Genomic DNA, 26,486 nt, shown 5'->3' with positions numbered 1-26,486 from the left:
GCTACATAAAACAGCAAAATCAGTGTTGATAGTAGAAGAAATTGGTATAAATTAATCACGAAGTATCCTAGAAGCAACCTCATAAACTGCATTTACTTCTCTGTAATGCAGCTCTTCATATAATTCTGGGGACAAAACACCTAACTCATTTTAAAACACAGGTCCACACATCTACAAAAGGGATGATATGACATGGTTCCTTGTGGTACCAGCAAGGAATAAGATTTTCTCCATTCTTGTGTTCCTACAGATCTGGAGCTGTAATAACATAGAAGGAGGGGGGGCTACCTACTCTACAGTACAAGGTTCAGCTGTGCTGCCATTGTTATTGCTCATTAATTGGATTTAATTGCTATATGATTCAAGGAGATAGTAACAGTAAATACAATTAATTCCTGAGGAGTCAGGGGACAATTTCTTTATATCTTGCTGTAAACAAGTTAAAGTGTCAGGAAGCACTGAACATGCAGCCTACCTGAATCTGTGACAGATCTACATTTGAAATGTGTAAAACTATATTTACAGAATCAGAAAAGAGATTTGGCATTTTTCCAATCACACAATCACTGTAGTAAAGGTTGAGTGAGGGACAGTTACTTTGTTTATATTTCAGCAGCTACCATGTTCTCCAAGTTCAGTCTTCTACTAGATTTGCCTTATCCTGTTATCATTAATTGAACTCTGGAGGAATAGGCCACATTTAGATATTTAATAATTCTTTATCTTCATACCTGGAGGATCTTCTAAGAAATATTTCCACATATTATTAATTTGCTAAGTGAGTATAACCATTATCCTGTTCGGCAAGCATAATTAGAGATTAATTTGTTGTGTCAGGGATTTAAAACATTTTAGTTCACCTTTAAATAGGCAACAACACATTAAATTATATAGGAGAATGCAAACACCTTCAAAGACAAAGTTTCAAGAGGGGACATTATTCAATAGTGAGAATGGAAAATGGCCTGAGTTCCTGGTACGAATTCTTTAATTTCTATACTGGAATCCAACCTTTGCTCTTGCCTATATCTTTGCTCTTGCCTATACAGTAAAACAGGCAGAAATACGGGGTTTTTTTTAAGGAGAACACAAAAGGAAAAGGCATACAGGAAATTCTGCCGGCCAATTTTCGAATTTAAGTGAAGGATTATTTAAATGTCGCGTTTCGTGGGGGAGCCAAAGGCGAGCCGATGCTCCATCTCAGCTCCCTCGGTACAATCCTCCGTGCCTGCGGCTCCCTCGTGTGGTGCATCCCTGTCCATCTGGGCATCAGCACGGTGGATCTTTACCCTGCAACCAGTAACTGTGAACCTCTCACTGTGGTTACCATTCCCAGTATCCTTCACTGTCCCAAAGCATACTGTCCGTCCAGCAACAAGGAGTAAGTTTCTTCTTCTTCTTTATTTCATTTGATAGACATTATATATATGTATATACACACAGTACAATACTTTTGTGATAGAGAATAAATGAAAGTTTTCATTGCTGGTTGTTTGTTAAGTCAACAGATTCCAGTTAATAATGAAAAAAATTAAATGTTTAATATCAAAAGCAACTTCAAGTATCTTCTATACATTTTAGTATTCAGTATATAGTAAGGTGGTTGGGGGTTTCTTTTTATATCAAAAAATGTATTTGAATAGACTATTTTTACCCTCATACTTTAGAGTACTATTCATATCAGGCATGGAGTTTAAAATTACGTATCTCATGGTCCCAACTAGCTCTTCACAAGAACCATAGGTCACTTATACAATCAGGCATATGTTTCAAAACAGGGTTTAATCATCAGCAAAGTCAAGGTGCAATAACCATGTTTAGAAATGCACTATTTCGTTCTCCTAGAACACATTAAGCTGCAGTCCTTGATGTGAAGCAATATACAACACCACTGTTTGCAAAACAATACCTGACTTAGGCATAAATAGTACTTCAGTTCCCCGAGCTATTTATCCCTTAACCTTTCTGTATAAAAATAATTCAATTTAGGCATATATTGCACTAATTTTATCATACTGGCTAGCTCTGGCCCTGCATTATGTTTTCTTTGCTGAACTAGGATTATAGTAGGGTTTTAATTTCCATGGAAAACCTGGGAATAGGGCAACAGACACACATATGGTGTGCAATAAATGGTTATCTATAATAGCAATAATAATCTCAGAGGCATTCACAAAGGAAACTACACATTAGACTTGGAGATCATTTTCTCCAGTAGATTCATCATTCTCTCCTGTAACTGTAAGCTTTGAACTTGAATGATGTTCTGCTGATCCAGGATCCTGCGCACTTCTCTACAGGTTTCTTCCATGGCTCTGCTCAACTTCTTTTGTTCTTCCAACATGGCTTCCATTAATTTTAGCTTCTTCTTTTGGAAACTGCAGTTTTGCATTTTTCTTTTCTTAACTGGTCTTTCTTCAGCTCTGAAATGTGAATATTTGTTAGAAATTAAACTTATATTTATAAAAAGAAAGAACCCAAAATTCAATAGCATATTCTTGGCCAAGCTACAACCTAGTCATATTTTTAAACCCCTGTGTTCTCCAATAAATTCCCTCTCAAGTTTATGCCAAAACGTAAGTATTTAATGTATTATTGCATAGTGTTACAGACTGGGAAAAAATTAAAAGGAAAGGAAAAAAAGATAGGTTTTACATCTCATTGTTTTTAATAAGAATTTTCCCTGCATAATGCCAGGCTTTTTTTTTTTTTTTTTTTTTTTTTTTTTAATCTTGACATGTCTTACACACTGAGTTTATACAGTGTACTGAGAAAGACATTTGGCTTATCTGGCTGTTGAAACTCCAATTTTAAAGCTTCAATAACCATCCCAATCCAGAGAAAGTGCAGCACGGTTACATGTGGTGGTATCTTACAGCTTGTTTTCTAAGGCATTGCATCAGTAAAGCTGGTCCCACTCCAGAATGTCAGTCTCAGAATTTGCCCTTGTGCCAATACACAGCAGTGGCAATGACCATTCTTTTTTTTATATTCCACCACAAAGCATTTTAAACAATGTAAAAGCCTGAAAAGACAGAAAAATACCTGGGGGTGCTGGTTGAGAGTGGCTGAACATGAGCCAGGTGTGTCCAGATGGCCAAGAAGGGCAATGGCACCTGGCCTGTGTCAGCAACAGTGTGGCCAGCAGGACCTGGGCAGTGACTGTCACCCTGTACTCAGCCCTGGTGAGGCCACACCTCCAACCCTCTGTCCATTTTTGGGCCCCTCACGACCAGAAAAACAGTGAAAGGCTGGAGCATGTCCCGAGAAGGGCAACGGACATCCTCATCTGAAACATACAGAGCTGCCATGTGGAATTTGGGGATATTTTAAGAACTTCCTCTATGCTTTATCATGCTGGGCTTCTGTTTTGGAAGAGAGATAAACATGGCAGTAAAGACAGTGCTCTCGAGGTGTAAAGGTCATATGGCTGTTCTAACTTGGGGTCACAGAGCAACACAGTCAAAACCAGCCCACATGGCATACAAGTGAGAACACACACAGATCTGTGTCTCTTAACCTATAGCCTAAGAAGGAATCATGCTAAAATGTGAAAGAGGGGGAAGAAAGGCAAGTAGAAGGCAAATGTGTAAGTGTACTACACATCTGAGAAACCTCCAGTTAAAGCTGGATAACTCCTTTCCTAACTTAAAGACCATGTCTTCATTTACACTTTTTGTAACACCAGAATGGAGTCCCCAACATCAAAGATATGTGATGATGTGTCTTGAAGTCCCTTGACACAAACAGCAATCTCAGTCATGTTCTGCCAAATGCAGTATCCTTTCTAGGTGAAATGCAATAATGAGATAGTACAGTTGTGACTAGTATGCCATGTCAACACGCTGCAGATTTTAAGACATCCTTGAATAAGGATAACTTGAACTCTTGAAGAATGTGTTTTTATTAATGTGAAGAAGGGTAGTGGGAGTGAGGTCACTCAGCTGTGGCAGATTTGTATCATAATTTGATTCATGTTCTTATCCTACTTGACAGGCTTTGTGCAGCAGGGACTGTGACATTCAGATCTGTCAGCAGGAGAGATAAACAATCCTTAGCACCTGAAAGGCTTAATGCAAATATAAGAAAAAGACACAAGCCCCTTGATATTTAAGAGTGCAGTGACCCAAAAAGGGTGAGATACTATCTACTTTGGAAGGTATACAATGAACTCAGCTTTGCAAGTTCTATGTAGCATATTTGATTTGGGGCATCAAATAAATGTGGATAAAATAAATACATGTTGCTCTGCTCAAACTGTGGGACAGGCTTACTGCTGATCACTGAAATTATCACAGTCTCACAGTCTCGTGAGAATGGGTCTTGGCTAACACTAAAACACTAAATTTGTCTCCCTTAACTCTAAGGGCCAGAATTACTTCAAATATGGTTCTTAGAGAGGTCAAACAAGTGGAAAAGATCTACAGCAGTCTAAGGACAACACTGAATCTGTTATTCCAAGGTGCCCATCACTGTAGTCACATTCACAAAAAATGAATGTGCTTTCTGGTAGGCAGAGCAAGAAACTTTCTGAAATGGTGGCATTATTTTAGCCAAAGTCACTTTTTGAATTTAAGCCTGTCTTCACAGAGGATTTAAATGTTGGAAACTTGATGAATCTCTATTCTCTTCCCCATACAGTGTTAGAAAGTAGCTGTGGTAAGACCTCTTGTCTTAAAACCAGTACGAACTCACTCCACAAGAGGGCTTGTGTGTTGTAAACGTAAGCACTGGTGAGAATGGTCCTTAACAAGGAATGAGAAAGAAAATGTGAGGCTTGTCAATGGTACTGAGATGCAGTGAGTATTCTGTGTCTTTCTTGGTAACAGTACTAACTGTTACAGTTACTAGTGTAAAAACAGTAAAAACATCTGGTTTTTAATTTCAACCGAGATAACAACAACAAAAATTACATAAAAAAACAAGATGGAATAATTTAGACTGAAAGATCTAAAATAAGTCTTATTTTTAAGAAAAAAGAATCTTTGACGTGTTTTCCTAGAGTCTATAAAGGATTTTACCTGCTTTTCAGTTAAATCCATCAAAGAACTGTAAGACATGAAACCATACATCCAAGACAGTAAGCACCTTGCACAGCTTCAGAGACAAAAGAGCAGCAAATTTTTACTGTGTCAGCAGTATCTGCAGTGTGCTAATAACTAAAAAAGTACTCACTGAAGAGTGCTGGCTCAGAACTGTGTTTCAGCACAGAGAAGTGCCCCCAAGAGCAATGACACAAGGATTCTTGAAGGTCTCCAAAGTACTCTCTACATTTGTTTACAATAACAAACAATTTGGTAATTAGCCTTCATTGAAAAGAAATACTTATTTCAGAAATTTTCAGAAAGCCCTAGCTTTGGTGATGGTCCCAATCTCTTTTTCTCTCCACTGACTGATAATGAAAGAGTTCTATGGTTGCTCACAAGTTCACAGTAAGGAACTGGCACTTACAATCCTCTCCTCTTGCAGAATAGCTGCTGAAAGCGAGCTCTTGAGAAGGGCCCTACAAAAGAAGGCGCTGAAGAATCTAATTTACAAGCAAACAGCACTTGCAACACGAAACAATGTAAAATGTCCAGTAATTCCCATCCAGTGATGAGTTATTTCAATACTGAAGTATTTCCTCAGATACTGAGCCATTTTCTTGAGAAGTTCCAGGTGTCCCGGGCAGCATGTCAGAGACCCCTCTCTGTCAATAATTTTTTATAACAAATTCAGGAGGGAAGCAGGGATAGGAATATGGGTTCAGCATCAAGTAACACAAGCAGCGTCAGTATCCTCAAACAGTTCAGCTAGGAGCATATCTACTTTGCCAATATAGGCACAGGAATAAACAAAGACAGACAGCTACTGTAGCATCAATCAGTTCCTGTTGTCCCCTCTCCATGTTGCATTTCTGTGCAGCCAACACCTCTGTGACAACAGGGGTGCAGCAGTTCCTGACAGCATCCACAAGCTGCTGAAGCACCTCCCTCTTTGCCAAGCCTAGTCTCTGAAGGTCGATTTTGAGGGAAATCTCAGGAAAAGAGGGGTCTAGGGAAGTAAAGGACTTCAAATACAATCTGCTGGTACTCTTCTGCCTACAGTAGAAAGCCTACAAGAAGTTGGCATTGGTATTCCTCTGACCACATGAACAAAGTGTGGAAAAGCTCTGGCACTGGAACCATATTCCAAACAGAACCTCACAAAGCTATTTCCCTGCTATGCTCTAAAACAGAGAGGCAGGGTTCCAAGGAAGCAAACCAAGGGAAAGAAATTGTTCCCTCTCACCTAGGAGACTGAGCAGAAATGACTGTGTGTAATGGGCATGAGGGGGAACAAAGCAAAACCTCCAGGTACAATCTGGCAACATATTAGGCAAGTCTCAAATGGATTTGCTGTCTGCCTACCTAATACCAATTTAATTCATTGTTCAGTTAAAAGTTCCTTGATTGATTGCTTACTTGTCCAATACAGCTTCTTTCAGGGATGTGTGTGAATAATTAATGAAGAAGGAGTTGAATACAAAGAGTTCTCTGTTTATCAAAATGTATTATCTTCACAATACCCTAATGACAATTCCTTATTTCCAACTACTTTATGGCAAACAGCTCTACAGTACCATCAGTTCTTGGAATTTATGGCTTTTAACACCTAAAAGCTGTTTCTCACTGGTTTGGTTTTTTTTAGCTACATACAAATCTGAGCATACCTCCATAATCCATGACTTTATGAAAAAATCAACAATGGTCTGGATATAAACAATATTAATATTAGGGATGATATAAAGATCTTTAGAGCGTAAGGACTGAGGTTGAGGCAACCTGGATCTTCTGGTAAACTAGGCTCATTCAAATGCATTCAGGCATTAATGAGACTCATCCTTGACGTAAAGCACAGAAAAGAACCACAAAAATGGCTTGAAGCCGGGGCAAAGCACCTTGCTAGGATAACAAGTCTGAATAATGAGTTAAGCTGAACTAGATAATGCACATAGCCTGAAGCTCTAACTTCTTTGTAGATGACGCCCATTCAGATTTAAATAGCCGTAGCATAATTTTAGAAATAGTAAAGTCTTTGCCAAAGATGTTGTTTCCCAAATTAGCATCATCATGAAGTTTTAATGCACTTCTTTTAATCCTTATCATGGTTACTTCATGTTACCAATTCTTATTTTTTCTTCCTGTGTAAACTTTCTGCACCAGATTAATCAATCTATATTTAAAAATTTTAAAATAGCAAAAACAGTACAATCATTGCACACAACCACCTTGCCAGAAAGTAAAAAATACTGAAAGATTCTCCAATATACTGAAAAGAAAGGTAAGTAGAAGTAAAATCTGAAAGTTTCATTCACTAAATTTACATTAGAAACAAGGGATTGTTTTAAACAAGGGTTTGCTTATTACAAGAACGAAGGAAAGAGTGAATTCCCCATCTTCTAAATTTATCAGGTCTAGACCAGACATTTAGTGCTTCCTAAAGTGAAACAAATCATAGAAACAAAGAAGTGGAGGATAGCAGAGACAGGGGCTCCTGGGTGCAGAAGTGCCCTGCTGAGGGAAGGATGTCACAGAAGTCTCTCCATAACACTTCTGAGCTCCACATCAGAATGGCCAAATTCAAATGTTATCTAACAAGAAGTCAGACTCTTCTTAGATAACATAGTGGGTTTATTATGGCCTTTTAATCTATGGAAGTAACTCCTTCACCCCCATTTTCAGTACAATAGAAATCGCAGAACACATGAAGTCTGAACTACATTCACAGCCTGTATAATTATGTTCTGTCATTATTTTACTGTGAAAACAAAGATCATAAATTAATCCACAGGGTGAAAAAACAATGTTTTCAATTAGATAAAAAGTAATTTATAGTGGTGTCAGGAATTTGGATTTTAAAAGTTTAAGCTGTAATACAAGACTTCACCACATTGCATGATATTTTATGACCATAATAGAATAATTCTATTTTTGTCAGATGTTTTGTACTGTATAACAGTGTTAGAGCGGTGTTAGAACAATACTAAACAAATATGAGATACCCCTTTAAAGGGATTCTAAATGTTTTCCTCATCTATACACTTGCAACAAAAATTAAAATTAATTTTATCTCACATTAAGTGTATTATCACTAACCAGTAAAATTTGGGTTTTGTAAGAAGTCCCAGACTCAAAGTTTTTCAAACAGAAGGCAAAGAAAGCCAGTTTTAACTATTGTGTATTTGACAATATGTGTGTACTGATTGAAGTATAAAACGTGACATTTTTCGCTGTCATGAAAGCTAAACATTGAATGGAACTTTTTTAAGCTATATTTTATGTAGCCAAGTAGCCTCCTGCTACGTTCAAAGATACTGTGGAAAACACAAAGTTGACACTCTAAAGCTGTGTTATAGAGTTTAAAGGAATACCAGGAAAGTTTTCAGATGTTTAAAAGTTATTTAGAAAGAACTACTGTTTGAAAGGTTTTTTCCCTATTGATTGTTGCCATAACATTATGATTTTTATTACTGAAGAAAAAAAATCCCATAATGTAAGCTGTAAAATATACAGCTGCAAAACACATCTGTATTTTACATATAGACAGGAGTGTGTATTTTTCAAAGTGCGTTTCAAAGTAATTGTTTTGCATTGTCATAAAGTAGAAAAATAGGGAAATTGAAGACCTAAAACATTCTTTTGATTTTAATTCCCAGAGTTGTCTTTAGTTCCTTTTTGAATCTGTTGGATCAATTGTTTACTGTTCAGAGGCAAGGACATTGATAAAATAGCCAAGATGGGTCCAAATTATTTTTATGCTTATTCTTTTACTCTCTTGTTGGCTATTTCAAAGTGTTTTTCAAATACAGGATGACACACTAATTGCTTAAGCTGAAAATGGCTTCCTCAGTTCATAATTTTCCATTAGTAGCTCTAAAAGAATTAACTTCCTTGTCTGAGCATGGCAGCCCTAAGTGATTTTAACCCATGTGGTATCATTAGCAAGTACTATTTTCTTCTGGCCAAGAAAGGGTTCCCTACTCTGCTCTCATTCATCAGCCTAAATTAAGCAGGTCAAAGCTGGACTAGCTTTTCAAACCCCCTATGACTATTGGAATAACACTTTTTCTCCTTCCAGACACATGCCGCATTATCACAAGTGGTTTCTAATTTTTAATCTGATCACGATGCTCACCTGTAATATTACACTGATCTCTCGTGTGGTATCTACTGCTCAACTTCTCCTTTTGTTTTTTAAACAGGGGAACTGTATTTTAACATGTGACTGTGTGACTGTCTTGCTGTTAAATGATGTGCACAATATTCTAGTGCACAATATTCTTTCATAGTGGAGACTGCGAGAGCATGGCTGAATTCTTAAGCTGTGGAGGCCCTGGGGGCTGCCCTGCCCTTCCCTGCAGCTCCCAGACCCTCCTGAGCCATCCAGCACAGCCACTCCTGGCAGGCAACAGCAACAGGAGGGGCATTAGGCTGAGGGGCATTACCTGCCCCAGACCTGCAGCCAGCCGAAAGCCAGCCTGTGCCACTAGGGGCTAGATTTAAATGAGCTGCAGTTTCTAAATTTAGCCAAGTAAAATTAAAATAATTTTTACTAGAACAGATTAGGTTATTTCCTTGGATAAAATTTTAAAAACTAAACAAACCAGTGCACCTGAAGCTGGCTAAAATGCATCATAGCCTGAATTTTCCAGAGCTTATAATTTAGTGACTGATTTAAGTCCACTTTAGCTGTAAATGAAAGCATCTACATGAGAGTGGGGATCCACCTGCAAACGTGGGAACAACAGAAGAGGGTTTGGGGTTGATTAACTGGATCTCTGTGAGGACTGTCTATGTTCTGTAGTGAAACCTGGCATGGTGACCTCTGTCCTCTCTTAGGGTACAAAATCTGTGTTGTCCTGGAGTTGCCCCTATGCTGAAAAAACTTAACATCCAGAATTTTTAAAAAGCCTGATGTTTCACGTTTGTGGAAATGTGACCTTCTAATTAAATATGAAACAGTTATTGTAAATTCAATTGGGAATAAAGTTTTTGCATCTGAAATGTGACTGTGGAGTTTGCAAATCCTAAAGTCAAGTGAGTTAGTGTATTGGGAATATCAACTATTTACAATAAACTAGGATAAAAAAAATTGTTGCTTGTGAACAAAAAGGTTGCTATAGTTCAAAAGTTATGTGTCCTAATAAATATTCGTTGCCAAAAAAAAATAAAAGGTTTTTTAAAATAATTCGAGGCTATTCAAGGAGTATTTGTTTGAATGATTGAATGAATTTACCTTAGTTTTATTAATCCAGGAGTGGGTCTGGAAACTATAATTCAAACTTGCTCGGTTGGTTCTTCTTGCAGCTCAATCTTTATAGTTGCATGACTGACAGGTAATTTTACTGTTACAGTTAAAGCCTTACAGACTCATGATAAGGATCTCTAGGATCAACTCTTTTCCTGCCAGAAAACTGTAATCAACTCTTATTTCATACCACTCTGGATGAAAATTGAGACCAGTAAGGTCTAAAATTTGTATCAAGAGTACAACCCTGCCTTTTGTTAAAATGTTGCCTTCCAGGGAACTCCAATCATATCCAAAAAAAGAAGAAAAAAAAGGAATCACATGTTTGTATCTCAAACTAGCATTTACTTTGAAAAAAATTACATTCTCAATTGTATTTAAAATGTTGCAATGCACTTTCAAACTGCATGAGCAGCTTTTCAGTGTCCACAGAAATATTTATTTTGCAACTATTCACCATTTTAATAATAACTGAAGCCAAAGAAATTTTATACTCATATCAAAAGCAAAACTAGAGCAAGCCAAAAATCATCTAAGCAGTATGTTATATCTCTGATTGCACCACAGGACTCCCTTGAACATGCCTGTACTCCTTTTATGAACACTCTCCCTGATGTGAGCCGTGACATGCATGCTGAGTTTTGGCAATAATATACAACTTTTTGCCCAGTTCTCCTACTCCCTTCCAGTCTTTCATAAAGGAATAAAGAAAATGCCCTAATTCAGCAAAGTGGCTGAGACTGGGGAACAGATCTCATTTGTGATTTACAGAAAAAATACAAGAGCTGTTAGAGGAAAATGCATGTGAGGGTGTTCTCTTTAAACAGCAAATTTGGTTCATTCTGCAAAATACTAAAAAGAGGGGGAAATAGATGCTACCTCAGCTTGTAAGAAAGCAAGCTTGATGAGCTCTCTGAATGTTCATCTTCAAAGCATTCTTCCCTTCCTTCATATGTAAACTGGTTATATGGCAAATAGAGAGGTGTAGACTTAGCTGATGGAGACTGCGAGGCCTCTGTCTGTGATGTAGAAGGGCCTGGCTGCTGATTTTCATGCATTTTCACATCGCTGTGGTCTGTCACTTTGGATAAGATCCTATCAATGGTTTTGTAGTAAGGCCAGTCAGGTGCCACAGTTTCACTGTCAGTCATGCATTTTAATTTCCTGTAAGAAAAGGCACACAACATTAAAGTTTGTTTTCCTACCAAAAGTACTTTTCATGCAGATATATCTCAAAACATTTATTCTGGTCACATTTAGGAGTCAAACACAATGTTTTCAATGAGACTAAAAATAGACACTTTTCTTCTTTAACCTCCAGTAAAGCCTTTCTTTTTAGGTTCTTTTCCTAGGTTTGACCTGTTATAAAACGTTGCATGTAAACCCTCAATTAAATTCAATACAAATAAAGAACATTACAACTTCTAATGGAAACAGGACTGTGTTGGTGGTTGGATAATTTTCTTCCCCTTAAAGAATTCACAACTAACCAATCTGACAGCAGTCCCTGACAACTGGACTAGGCAACACACGAGAGCCCTTACTAAACTGAGGGCAGCCCTGCACTTCCATGCTTTGAAGAATGAATAGTTATTTTCTATAATGAATACAAGTGGCTATAAATATAATGCATATCCTTTTTCTAGTATTACCTAAAAGACCTGAAATGCCTTGGTAAATAGCCTTGCAACAACTGTGAGATACAGACATCTGTTCATTTGTTACTGAATAAAGATCAGGGTAGGCAAAAGTATAGAGTTTCATTAATTTAAGAAAAAAAATGGTAAAAGGTAGGCAAAACTACAGAGTTTCATTAATTTAAGAAAAAAAAAGAAAAAACAACAAAAACAGTTAATAAGGCATTAGAAACAGCATGCACAAAACCATTACACTGGACTATCAAACATGACCTTGTCTTTCATGTGTATCTTATAATAAAATTTATTATTCAGTCCTCAAACAAGTTCACTGCTATCGCAGTAGTTACCGAGTGTTATTTTATTTTCTTTTACTGAGAAATATAAAACTGAGATATTTAATTGTAGTATACATCTCAAAGAAATTCCAGAGCCCAACTAGAGTCCCAAACTTTCTTTTCATTTGCCTCTCCCAGTTCAGATCTTGTTACTCTAAATCAAAATGCAGGAAGGGAACACAACAGGAAAGGCAAGACCAATGACAAACACCCCATTTTCATAAACCAAATTTCATTCAAATTAACAAAAAGCTGAACCAAATCTGATTCTCACAGCTAAAGGTTTGCATTTGCAGGAAAAAAAAAAAAAAAAAAAAAAAAAAAAAAAAAAAAAAAAAAAAAAAAAAAAAAGAGAGAGAGAGATAAAAACTATTCCTGTATTCCTGGACACCTGGCCCACCCTTTTTTTCTTGAAGCCTTTCAGGTTTTCCTTCTCAGAATCCATCCTGCCCACACCAGTCCTGCAAGGGGGAGACTTAAATAACATGTAAACATGAAAAAAATGGTGCCAAACTTAAAAGTGAGAACTTGAAGTTCTTCCTTTTAAACCTCTGTCAGCCTAGAGTAAGGGGAAATCCACTAGTGAGAAAAGAAGGCAGTAAGATTTGCTTAGATTTTAAAGCCATTTAAGGATTCTTTTTTCCTTGTCCTTGCAAGGTCTGATGAGCTTTTCCAGCTGTTTAGAAATGCACATCATAGTCCTGCAAAGCAAAGCCTCACAGCCATCCATACTTTTATGCCCTCTATGCATTCAAAATTTTAATTTCATACATATTTCACAACCTACTGCTGCGATTTCATAGTCAGAGAATATCGAGCACAGCCTACAAATACATGCATATCCATCCAGCACAGACAGAAAATAGCTAAACACAGGCCTGACAACAACCATCAATTAATACTGATTATTTTTAGTTCAATTGTGGAGGCTATTTGCATGAAAACCATATCAATTATGCCACTATAAGCTAGTAGCCAAGCCTACATACCACATTTGTTTGCCTGTGTTGAAACCCTCAATGGGTTCAAGCTATGGGGTTTAAAACTGAATTGCAATTATGCAGTGCATTCACCATGGTCAGTTATCCCCATGGGTGAGATGGCAAAAGCCAGGGGTGACCACACCTCAGCCAGGCCACTGCCAAGTCCAGCAGCTGCATTAAGACTTCATGAGACATGGTTTGAGCCTTTAGGACTGTGGAGCATTGTGTCAAAAAGGGCAGGACAAGCTTAAAGCTGATACTCTGCTGACTGCTCTGGGAACAGACTCGTATTCATGTCAGCTAGGAGCCCCAAGTCCCCATCAGCAGAGCTGCTGCCCAGCCAGGCCATCCCCTGCCTGTTCCAGCATTTGGCCGTCCCAGGAGGAGGACTTTGCATTTGTCCATGTTGAGTTTGATGGGGTCCCTGTCAGCCCGTTTCTCAAGCCTGTCTAGGCTCCCCTGAGTGTCAGTCCTGCCCTTCCAGGTGCAGACTGCAGCCCCCAGCTTGGCATCACCTGCAAAATAGTGCATATGCACTCCACCTTCACCTTTGGATTGTTGATACTAAACAGGGCATGCCCCAGTATAAAACACCTGAAGTCCTCCACTGGGAATGAGCCTCTAGGCAGAATACAAACCATTAACAACTACTCTGTGCCCAGAGATCCAGAGAGTTTTCTAGCCGGTTGGTAGTCCTACCATCTGCAGTATAACATCCCAGCTTGGATACAAGGATGTTCTTGGAGACTGTCAAAAGGGTTTGTACTATCAAGCTAGACAGTACTTTGCTCTACCCTCATCCACAGATCTAGTTTTTTAAAAATGAAAGCAAGCAGGTCAGTCAGATGTGATTCAGTGCTGCTAAATCCATTCTGGCTACTCCCAGTCACCACCACCTTCTCCTTTACATGACTGGAAATTGCTTCCAAAACTTCTTGCTCAATGATCTTACAAGGAGATGAAGGGAAGAACTCTTAATTCCTGTTCCTGCCTTTCTGAAGATTCAACAGCCTTTTTCTGATCCCTAGAGACCTCACTCAATCTTCACAAACTTTCAGAGATGATGCCTTCCTTTTCTACTGCTGGTATTTCTGATAACTCTGCTGCAGGCACACCTCACTGAGACATCTGGGCAGTGAAGGCTGAAATAAAGGTACCAAGTAATGGGGCTGAGGAGCCTCATTACTTGCATCTGCTTTCATTAAATCACCCACCACTGTGGTGATTTTTGGGGCAACCCAGGTATAACTACAGCCTAGGGGATGAAGAGATTGAGGGCAGTCCTACAGGGAAGGAGTTGGGGGTGCTGGTCAGTGAGAGGCTGGACATGAGCTGGCAATATGCTTGTAGCCCACAAAGCCAACCATTATCCTGAGCTGCAGCAAAAACATCATGGCCAGCAGGCTGAGAGAGGGGATTCTGCCCCTCTGCTCTCCTGAGACCTCACCTGGAGAGCTACAAAATTACTCGGAGGGCTAGAGCAGCTCTGCCACAGAGACAGGCTGAGAGAGCCAGGATTGTTCAGTGTGGAGAAGAAAAGGCTCTGGGAAGACCTTACTGTAGATTCAGACTAGATAGAAGGAAGAAATTTTTAATAAGGGTGGTGAGCCACTGAAACAGGCTGCCCCAAGAAGCTGTGGGTGCTGCATCCTGGCAGTGTTCAAGGCCAGTCTGGATGGGGCTTTGAGCAATCCGGTTTAGTGAAGCTGTCCCTGCCCATAGGAGGGGTTTGGAAAGAGACAGTCTTTAAAGTCCTTTCCATCCTGAACCTTTCTGATTCAATGGAAAGTTTCCAGGAGTAGATATTTTGCCTGAGTAGGTTGGTTATAATAACCTTTTTGTTATTGTTGGAGCTCAGCTGTGTACCCACACCCTTTTTTTTTTTTTTTTTTTTTTTTTTTAAAGAACTAAGACAATTTTGAAGGAAGAACTGTTGTTTATTGTCTGCTCACAGAGCTGTAGAGTTGCACTTATATAAATGCAGGTATTTCTCTGGCTTTGAATGTATTGAATAGATACTAATTCTGCTTCTGACTGCTTACCATAGCTCTGGGCTAAATAAAAGGATCACTACCAGGAGGTAGACAAGAGAACTGTGTTAGCTTAAAAGCAGCACCAGCAGCAATCATCTACCTGTATGGAGTCTGGCTCAAACACACAGGAAAAAAAGGATGAAACAGGGGAAGAGATGAGAAGATAAGGAGAAAGGGAGTGTCAGTCCTTTGGAAGAAAAGTAGAGATGCTGCAGGTGGAGGTAAATGGGGGGAACATTCACTGCAATAGTGTTGATGGTTTAGCTTTCTGGTAAAAACAAACCAAATAGCTACCTTTGTAATACCAATATCAAGTTCCAGGATTTACTGGCATTTAAATATTTTTTCTACAACTGCCAGAAGTCCAGAAAGCCTACTGAGACAGCTGAGAGCATTTGCCTACATTGAGGCAAATGTAACCCGGGAAAACTGGAGTCTAAAGCAGAGATTAATTTACTGCCTCAGTCATTAGCATAATTCATCACAGCAATCTTAGTTACTTCATAGAGTTGGGTTTTTGTTTGTTTTAGTGAAACATGAGGATGTTAAAAGAAACAGGGCAATACAAAGGCTGGAAAGCAGTAGTCCAGAAATGAGAGAGCAAGATGAGCCAAACATTAACACTTTGAAACTGGGCACATCACTGCCCGAGTGAGAAAGCCAGGCAGGGAAAATGAGGTAAGAAACAGAGGTAAGCAGCAAAGTCAGCAGAGCTTGCAAAATAAATTCACACTGAGTTTATCTAGACCTGTTGCTGTTTCAGGAGGGTCCATTAAAATCCAGCTGAGAGCAGGGGCAACTGAGAACTCTCTGCAAAAACTCAGGGATCAAAGTCAGATTTCCAATGGACAAATACCCAAAGCATGCCAACCCAGTTAATTTGAAAGGTGATTGCTTGTCGTATTCCAGAGCAGTGAATAAATTAATGGACTTTGAGATCCCACTGCCAAAATGCTCCACTGAATAGACTGAGACAACTGTTGAGTCATTTGTGTTGCCACTGACCTTTTTTCAGACTTTATTCTCTGTGCCTATTAATCCACCTTCTAAAATAAAACTATCACAATACTATGTTCTGAACAGGTGGAGTTTTTTAAATCATCATTTTAGTCAGCAAAAAGCAAATAATCTATAACTTGCTTGGTTTTTTTTTTTAGACTTTGCTCAAAGCAGTATTGCTTTTTTTTATTATTGCAGCATTTGATATTACTGCTTGCCTTAAGGAAAGGACACAGATCCCTCTCCTGGGGTTTCTAGGAAAAGCTTTCAAAATAAATAATAAATAGCAACTGTTTATGAACCAATCAATGGTGAGGAAAAGGAGGATGATGAAAGTACAATACTAAGTTGTGTATCTGCCACAAATTATTGACATTAAAGAGAAAGATATTAAAATATTCCAATTCAACTTTTTGCAGTAATTTGGCTGCACTCATATTTTATCATTTGCTGTAACAGAGGTCAAATTTTCCAGTTGCATAATGTCATAGAGTATAGCAATGGATTACTCAAGCAAAAATGTTTAATTGCTATCATGTACACATGAAAATAAAAAATTAGACTACTCTTTCATTCAAATCATGAGGCTGATTCAAATTTACCAATCATTAACATTAATTGACTGCGATTCAAATCAAAGAGCAACAGCTGCATCCTGTTTTCTAGGCTTTGGGGAGGGTGATGTTTTTGAAAATAATGAATTTGCATTCACACAGTTCTTATTTTTAAACATCAGAAGGAATCAGTCAAAACTGTGGACCACTGTGCAAGCTGTGCAAACCCTGCTTCCTTTTTAGGAAGCCAGTGTGTATTGTGTCAGTGGCAATATTGTAACAGCAGTCACAGAGCACTGTGGCAGTGAGATCAGCACATCAGCAGTGACAGGACAGTGCTTTCTTTTAGAAGGAATAATTACAGGTTCACATGAGCTGATAGCCCTGAGTAGGCTGCACTGCACAAAGAACTGGGCAAATACTCTAAGGGATGCTAAACCTCAAGAGCTAGCACGCTAATCTCAGGAAAACTTTTGATGACCAGCACATCTGAAAGCTTAACTTTGAATTCCAGGAAGCTTGGCTCAGCCCTTCCTTCTTCCAGGATGGATAAATGGGGAGGTTCATGCAGCTCACCACACAGGTATCTTTGAAGTGGAACATTAAAAACCTGGTGGCTGATCTATCCACAGCAGATATTTCGGATTTTACAGCAATCCCTAAAAGCAGAGCTTTACTCAAATACACCTGCAGAAAGAATTTTCCTTGCACCTTTGGTGCTGTGCAGTATTTTCCACCCAGTCAATTTCCACAGTGGATGAAATTGTCCCTTAATGTACTGAGACTCCAGTAAGAACTACTTCAGTTCACAGTATATTTTTCCCTGATTAGTTTCCTCCAAATGCACTTGGACTACAGTAATTCAGAGGAACACAGGAACCACTGCCAGATCAGTCCACCGTCTCATTCTCTTCTGACAAAGGTCAGTGCTGAATACTTCAAGAATGAGTTTGACAGACAGCTATTGAGGACATATTCACCCATCACAAACACGTGATTGTTTTTCCATCAACAGCCAGTAATATCCTGAAACCCACTGTCTTTCATAACTCTACCTAACTGGGAGACAAACAACATCTGGTTTTTTATTTAATAAATCTAATCTTTAGTAAAAATAGTAATAGTACTAAAACAACCTGCTGCTGTCTTGGTGTCAATGATTTTCAGTGGCAATGAGTTCCACGTGCTTATTATGCAGTGCAATACAGATTTATATGACTTTAACTAGTTTTACATTTCTTGCCTTGCAATTCTTATAAATAACTTCTTGTATTATGGCCAAAAAAACCTGCTTTACATTACATTACCCCTTTAGCATTCACAAACTTTTCCACTTCTCTTAATAAAGAAAGCTTTCCACATGTCAACCTAACTATTCTCTAAACATCTTTTCATTCTCTTGTCACCTTGTTGAAATATAGGGCAGGCAGAAATAAACACAAGAATTCAAGGAGGAAATAATGAGATAAAATAGATTTCTGCTTGGCATTTTAACACCTGAATTAAGTTGATATGGAGGAATGGGATATGATCACCCGGAAATTGCTTATGTGAGAGATGTCCATGCCCACTGAGCTACACCTGAAGTAACTTTACCTGGCAGCACAAGATCCCACAAGGGATCCAAACACACCCAGAACCAGGGTGAATACCTGGGGTGGGAGCCCCTTCTGAGCCCCCTGCCACTGCACACACCCATGTAGGCTGCACGTGCTGCAGCAACTGCAGTTATTATTGGCCTTAACACTCCTTCCGTACTTACTTATGTTTGTCTGACCTGGACACCTTCTACTCATAATGAATGGCTTGCACTAAGCAGAATAAAAAAACCTCTATTTACTGAACTGCCTCTTAGAAAGCCATGTGATCCTCAAACTGGAGAGCACCATTATCAACATGTTCACTGCTTTCTATTTCAGAACCTTACATGTTTTAGACCATCAGTATCTGTTTCAACAGATGTCCCAGGAAAAGACATGCCAGTGCAGCACTTTTTAAACTGAACTTGGTTAAAAAGACAAGTAGAAATATTCAGGGTACTGCATTTTCCTTTTATGGAACAAATAACACATACACACACATATATAGACATATTTATGTATGTGTAGTAATTTGTAGAACAGGGGATTTATGTTCCTTTGTGGAATAAAGGAATAATATGATCTGATTAAATATTTTAATGCAGGTTTTTTCTGACTGTTAAAGGAAGAGTAGGGGCCACTCCACCTCTGCAGCACTGTTCAGAGCTGCCTAAAGAAGTACAGGATCCTGAAGAGGGGGAAGAAAGAAGCTCCTGGGTGCAGAACACCCCTCCTCACTACTGCTACTGGTGCTACATTCTCTCATGTCACGGTCAGTAACCCAATGTAATCATTACAAAATATTTTCTCAAAATAGAGCATTTTCCCACTCTTGGGATCTTCTTTTCCAGTTTGTGCCACAGTGCAGCAATGATGCTCAGAAACACAGTGATGTAAAGCATCTTCTTCAAGTGTCCTGCAGGCACCCAAGCATAGATTAAAACTCGGCTGCCTCACAGCAAAGCCAGCTGTGGTCGGTGGCCACTCACATCATTTACAGTTTCACCACCACCTTCTCTATCCTCACACACCACCAAAAAGTACAGAGAAAACTGGAAATTGTAACAGTTTTTGCTTGTCCCTGCCCTGTTCTCCATACCACCTCACCTTGACAGCAATTTGCACAGGCATGTGAACAAACAATTAGAATATGCATTTTATATTCCAGAGCACAAAATGAAACAGCTCTGTGACAGCACAAGGCAGTTTTTAACTCTCCTAAATTAGCATCTCAATCAATAAGCAGGGAGCTGCCATGCACTGCAAAATAGAAAAGCAGATTGACAACATGCAACAGAAGCAATCTTAGAAGTTCACAGAAATAGAAGGATATTTCTTAGAAGTGCAGTTTCTCACACACACACACAGAGCGCATGTATGCGAGTGATCTTATTTCTTCCCTTCCCCCAGTGCAACTTTAAAGTAAAAACATTAATTAGGGAAAAAAATGAGACTCTCTGATTGATGACAACACTGTAAATTTAGAACAAAGGCTGACAGAAATAACCTATTCCGCTTGGCAATTATGGCACTTAACTATCATGCAGTGTTGCTGCTACAGACACCTGTAAAATCTCAGTGCCGCGAGATGCAATTCCCAGCAGGGAGGACTGCAGATTTAGCAGACTAAGCAAAAGCCTGGTAGCCAGCAACTCCTGACTCCTAAATCTGCATCCGAGTGTGAATTGTTGGGTGATGCTGGACAAAAAATTTATCTTACTTCCAGCTTTTTCATCTACAGTCTGGGTGAAGAAAACCGTAGGGATTACAGCAGGGTTGGGAAAACATTTTGGAGATGTTAGTATTTGCCACGAAACATCAGGTTTAATACTAGGGCAAATGATGTTAAACATTATGCCTGTGGATCATAGAAATGTAGAAGGACATTCAAAGTTAAGGGGTTTACAGGATTTTTCCTAGTTTTCTATTTGATGAGCAGTCTCTGCATTAAATTCAGTAAGGGTGCCTTACAGAAAAGCGAGCAGTTTTAACATGGTTGCCTGCTGTAATAACCTTTTTTATTATTAATATGAGCTTTGAGGAGAGATTAAATAAAAGAGTCACATATTTGATTTTCTTGCATTACAAGCACCTAGCTCAAATCACCACTCAGGATTTCCAGTATGAGGCAGTTTGTGCTTCACAGAGATAAGAATTAAAAAAAAAAAAAAAGAAAGAAAGCAAGAAAGAAAAAAAGAAAATGGAAACATTTCTGTTAAGTTCTAATTATTTTTCTCCCTGCAAACAACAAATCCACAAATGCCTCACATTTTCTGAACCAACTTCCCCTCCTGACTGCTTGCCTGTTCTTTATCATCCCCTCATAGACACCTCCGCCCTCCCCCCGACTCCTTTGGAGCAGTATTGACGGTGCACATTGATTCTCTCTGCAGATATAATAGTTCTTTCACTGCTGCTGCTTATAATTATAGCAATGTGTGTCACTCAGTAATAAGACATTCAATTATTCTTGGCCCCGTGAAGTGTAACCCTTCAACTCACAAGACCAAAATCGAGGAGCATCAGCCCCCCCCCCAAACATTATTCTCTTCTAGTTTTCTTTTTTTCCTTTTTTTTTTTTTTTTTTTTTTTTTTTTAACTTTGCCTTGTAATTCCAATCCTCAGTGGCCACTTGAAACTGCAGGAGTTTCACTGCAAGGAATTTGCTGCCAAGCTAACACAATCAGTCCCCTCAGCAAAGAGCAAAAAAAAAATAAATCTCTTTTCCCCATTAAATACATTTCAATCCCTCTGCATCATAACAATGCCAGATAATTTTAAAGAAACAAAGTTGTCCCAGAGTTTGACATGAAATGGGGGGGACAAATTAACAATGACGTAACAGCACTGGCAAGAGAGAATTTTAAAAGCGATATGAACAATCTTTAATCTTTTATCGACAGATTTCCTCTAGGAGCCTTCTTTCTGAAAGGCAAAAATCACTGCGCCGTCCCTGCTAAAATCTCTTAAAATAAAAAGAATTAACTGAAGCTTACCTGTACTGGAATGTCATATTTGTAATTTTTATCTTTATTTCCTCTCCGTGGCGAATTTCTCCAGTCATTTCAAAGAGTTTGTTAGCCATTTTCTCATAAACTTTGGCATTCCTTTTAGTTTGTTTCAGCTCATCAAAAAATTCTTCCCAAACCAGCATTAAACCTCTCATTTCTGCATCAGTCCAGTTTCTGGCCCTCCTGTGTTTCTCAGTCTGAGAAGAGACAATGTAACTGGGAATTTCTGCTGCAGCCATTGCTGACTGACCTAAAAGGGTTTTAAAAGAGGACACTTAATATAGATTGAGTTTTTAGTTTAGGTTTTTTGTAGTGCAAGACATGCATATGTGGATAAAGAATTTGAATGACAACAGAACATATGAAACCTTTTTGCAACAGCTTGAAGCTTGAGTGCACAAAATGGGGCCTACATCTGACAGGCAGGAATTTAGTTAAAAGCTTTTAAACAGAGAAACGTCATTTTGATGTCACGTTTCCATAGCAACAGAGCAACTGCATAAGCTACAACAACAAAAACCTTTTAACTGAAAGCCAAAGAATCAGGACAAAGTTGACAGGCCATCAATATTAAAGCTTTTAAACACTTTAGGTTTAACAAAAAAAAAAAAAAAAAAAAAAAAAGATCTATGCAGCCTTTGAGAAGCTACTTTTAAGTTTCTACTTCTTTTTTAGCTTTCCCTTACCTTTTAGGCAGACAATCTGCTAGCAGGGGGTCATGGTCGCCTGAACGAGCTTTTAAGTTGTGCCTTGACAGACTCTCTAGGAGGTTGCAAGGACTGAGGCCATGTACACAAAAAAAAAAAAAAAAAAAAAAAAAAAGGAAAAAAAAAAGGCGCTTTTTTTTTGCAAAGATATTCTGCAAAAAGAATCAGCCAGCTTTATGAAAACTATACATCTCTAAGCTAATAAATGTTTAAGCAGGCAGGCTCATTAAAAAGGAGCCTGCATCTGGGCTTCAGAACATGCAAAAAATAATATATAAGTGTTTATATAGAGAGAAATATATACAAAATTTCAATATAAAGCCACTTTTTTTTTCCCCGAGATGTTTTGCTGCTGATAAGCACACACTGCAGTCCTGTCAGTATGAATTTGCCTTTGTAGGTATGTATTACTGTATGTGTATTTTGTATTCCTAGTAATTTAGATGCTATTTATGCAGCCTGTGTTCTGCCTTAGGACTGCAGCAGAAGCATTTCACCTGCTTTATGGGCAACCTAAAAGGATTATTCAACGAGTTAAAAAAAGGCTGCGAGATGCTTAGAACTGTGAATAAATTGCTTTGCTGTAAAACAAGCATTTTGAGCTGGTTTTTATATAGGGCTAAATTGTGCCAGCAGTTATATCAGAGAAGCAGGGCTTATTCATTGTATTAAACACTGCAATACAAGCAATGGGCCAAATCCTGCCCCACTTACACTCCTGCAATCTGACAATAATCTTCCACAAAATAGTGAGATGCAGGAACTGCATTAATTCCAGCACTACGACCAGCTAAACAGAAAGATGTTCATTTCCTACAGTCCCAATAGAACTGTGTTATGTAAAATATAAATAAATAATCCACGGACCTTTCTTCTTATTATTTTTCTGTTTCAGCATATAACAGCAATAACGACCTCACTGCAGGGCATTTCCTGAAGATTAATGGCAGGCAGGGGTTAATGGCCTGAGGCTCACCCAGTCAGTCGTTAATCCCCAGGAAATGTTCTGTGCCTCAATCCTTAATGCTTAAGTATCCTATAAATTGTAAGTCTTCTCATAACCACATCCTTGATCTTAACAATAGTTTAAAAATGCACTGCTTGGTTTGCATCCTGGAGATGGCAAAGAGAGAACATAATGTTCCTAAAAGGTACACTAGTGATATTTGTGGGACCATTGCCTTCTGTCTGTTTTATTTATTCTACTGCCTATTACAAAAGGCACAACAGCATACCACAGAACAAGGTGGGGGTATGGGGGGGCAGAATTACATATACTTTACATAGGAACTTCCACTGATCCAACCCTGAACATGTCTCTGTCAGAAATATACCTGCTGAGTCACTGCCTTCCTAAGGGAAAAAATAAAAAGGAGAGAAATAAAGAAAAAAAATCCCCTAGCTTCCAAATAACTGCTTTTAACCACTAATATGACAGCCTAGCAACTATTACCTTTAAAAATGTGTAAATAGCAGCATATGTTGTGGTGATGATCTTGCATGGTTTGTCTCTTGGGTGGCCAGCTGGGAGATGTCACATGATCAGGGGACAGATGGTGGTCAGAAGAGGATCAGCTGATGACACATTCATTTTATTAATTTATTGTTTTGTTTTGAAATTCCTGTCACTTAACCTTGGGCTTCAAGCAGCTCTTTTAATAAAACCATATCAACCTCAGCTGCCTGTGGTCACAGGCAGTGACTGGGGATCACCAGGACAAGTTTAAGGAAGAAATGCAGAGTCCAAGAGAAAATACCATAGCTTTGGGTCTGACTCGGAACTAACACACGCTACTGAAAAGCCAGGCTTGCTTTTCAACCTTTAATCTTCCATTAGAGGTTTGTTTTTCTCCCTCAGACTTGAAACCACCTCTGTTGTGAAAATGCTGATAAACACCACTGAAACCCATAGCACGATACACACAACTTATCAAAACCCAAAATAATATGTGGTCTCTGCTTTAAGGATATTTTTAATCCAGTTTCAACTACAACAACCAGGACAGGGTGGGTGAAAACCCTTCCAGCTGCACCAAGTTTTTTCTGTCATAGTCAGTCCACAACTATTCCTTCCCTTCTCCATCCACATGTGCCTGGCACATGTGCGGCTGCTCCTTGTGCTCCATGATGGCCCCCAGACCCCGGGATCCTGCAGAAGGGGGGCAGTTGTTTCCCTGTGAAATTCACATCTCTACTTTTCTATATGCTGTTTCCTATTAGTGGACTTGACAGATTGATATAGTGGCATAGTGCTATTGAACATCTGTTAAATAAAAGAAATGCTTTCTAATAATACCTCCCTTATTCCCCTCCTCTCAGCACCTGAAAGGAATCTAAGTTTCAAGGATTCAGGTTCTACCCCCTCCTCTGAAAAAGTCGTTGATAATAATTATGGAGACCCCACATGCCTCCTCTGCCTCGCCAAAACACACGTGCCAAGTGGTTGATAAAGTGACTGTTTTCCTACATGGGTCTGAAAGCAAGAGAAGTTTTTTTATTCCCAAATAATTCCTGCAGTCTTGCCAGAGCCAGGGGAGAGAAAATACACCTCTCTGCTGATGTCCTGCAGATGCGTGCAGTCCCTAGGCATCACTAAGCCCTTGTCCTGGTCCCTGAGTTGGGACAAAGAGCTAAGACAGGACCAGCAAACCTTTTAGGGGAAGAGCAGCTCTGTGACAGCAAGGGCAGTCCCCGCCCAGGAAAAGAGCACTGGGAGGAGAAGCTCTATTAGCATTTGGCTCTTTCTTGCCCTTCTCAAGTTAAAGGCTAGTGAAGATTTGTCTTCTACCTCAAAGACTGGCTGGTCACCGAACCCAGAACAACGGCTGACATGACAAGCTGCAACTCTGCAGGACTGAAGGCACTGACAGCCCTGCTGCATTCCCCTCTGACACCTGATGGCAGAGCCCTCCAGCACCAGCTTCCTCCAGACCTAGAACTACTCAAGCAACTGAGGTTGCAACTGTTCTCATCAATGAAATAAAGGAACTAAAGTCTCAGAAACCACTGATACAAATAACAGAGCTACTGAGTACATCTTTGTACATGACTTCCCTTTGTAAGGGAAAGTTGTTCTCCACTGCTCACCCTGGTCCCTTCTCTGATGGGCACTGCTGTGACAAGTTCAGAAGATATTCTTGTGAACACCTCACTGTGCTTGAATATCTCACTTGTGCTTTTCCTCTCAATGCACACCAGCTCAGAGGAACATGAATTTAATGATCCTCTTGCAAATCTGTTCTTCATATCATCTGTCTAAACACCCTACCTTTTTTGCAATCATTTTTTATCAGCTTGAATAATAGCTCTCACAGCTGTTCCACCTTTCATGGTGATCTCTAAAGATAACAAACCTCAAACAGGGTAGAAGGGTTTACAATTTGCAGCTGTGGATCTAATGAAGTTCCCATCTAACTGCTGCTCTCATTGAGTTTAGACAACTCCATTAATCCTTACATATCTGTTGACTAAACCTCAGGTGATCTGTGCTAACTGACTGTGTATACAGCCTTGAGCTTTCCAAGGGTGGGCTAATGCATGCCAAATAAAACTTCCTTTAGCCAAGTTTTAGGGAATGGTGTTTTCCCGTGTGCCTGCAGGGGAATAACGGCTCCAGTCACTCCAGCACCAGAGCCCAGCCCACAAACTGAGCCATTACATCGTGATTACAGAAGAGCATGTCCCATCCTGCTGATGGGGACTGTGGTAGAAGTCAGGCAGAAGCTTCTGGGCAAATCAGAATTTATTCCGCTGGGACACAAGAGATTTCTCCAACTTCTCCTAAATGTACTTCCATGTCTGAAATCCCCACGGGTGCTGTCTACAGGCATGCTGACACACAGGTCACTGCCTATAGGGATTTTTAGAAATAGAAGAACATTAGCTTTGGTTCAGGAGAGTCTTGATACCAATTGGCAGCAAACACCCTTTTAGGCAGCAACTTGGAGCAGTGACATCAGGAGGAGTTTCCTGCTGAAAGAGCATCACTTCTCAAAGACACAGGTCCAACCAACTCTACAACACATGGTAGATTACTTTGTAATGTCTTGGTTACATAAAACTAAAAAATACCCAAAACCCAGCAACCAAATAAAGCTGCTTTCACCCTTTTTGTTTGGGCCAAGCTGTTAAAAGCAAGATTGTCCAAAGCACAGGGTGGTCACTGCTCTTTGCAATCCTCTGGACTGGTCCACCAGAAGCTTGACATACGTGCGTAATAATAAATCTTGGAACTGGATAGTGACTGCAGAGCAGGTGTTCATTCTCTGGGATTTCAGAGCGGACACACCTTGATAATTCTGCTTAAAAGGCTGCAGTACTGTGTTCGTGTTTGTCTAAAAGCATTTGGAGTTTGCATTGCAGGGGGATATTGTAA

At 39.3% G+C, this 26,486-nt stretch overlaps 1 protein-coding gene across 1 annotated transcript; it reads right to left on the bottom strand.

Moving 5' to 3' along the window:
* Positions 1–1,424: 1,424 nt before the first annotated feature.
* On the bottom strand, positions 1,425–22,207 carry MSANTD1 (Myb/SANT DNA binding domain containing 1). Its single transcript, XM_066316800.1, has 3 exons — positions 21,390–22,207; positions 11,149–11,433; positions 1,425–2,423 (listed from the first exon to the last, which is right to left on the bottom strand). Exons 1-3 carry the CDS (start codon positions 21,641–21,643, stop codon positions 2,183–2,185), a joined length of 780 nt encoding a protein of 259 aa, XP_066172897.1. The 5' UTR covers positions 21,644–22,207; the 3' UTR covers positions 1,425–2,182.
* Positions 22,208–26,486: the final 4,279 nt, after the last annotated feature.

Source organism: Sylvia atricapilla, chromosome 4 (genome assembly GCF_009819655.1).
Source record: "Sylvia atricapilla isolate bSylAtr1 chromosome 4, bSylAtr1.pri, whole genome shotgun sequence".
In the NCBI taxonomy this organism is placed as follows: Eukaryota; Metazoa; Chordata; class Aves; order Passeriformes; family Sylviidae; genus Sylvia; species Sylvia atricapilla.
Note: the sequence above shows the minus strand (reverse complement) of the source record. Positions and strands in the feature narration are given on the sequence as shown.

Coding starts and splice junctions, on each gene's coding strand:
- MSANTD1 (XM_066316800.1), bottom strand. CDS start 21,643: ATGGCTGCAGCAGAAATTCCCAGTTACATTGTCTCTTCTCAGACTGAG. Junction 11,434..21,389: donor AATATGACATTCCAGTACAG/GTAAGCTTCAGT, acceptor CTTTTCTTACAG/GAAATTAAAATGCATGACTG. Junction 2,424..11,148: donor TTGCTTTCTTACAAGCTGAG/GTAGCATCTATT, acceptor TTCACATTTCAG/AGCTGAAGAAAGACCAGTTA.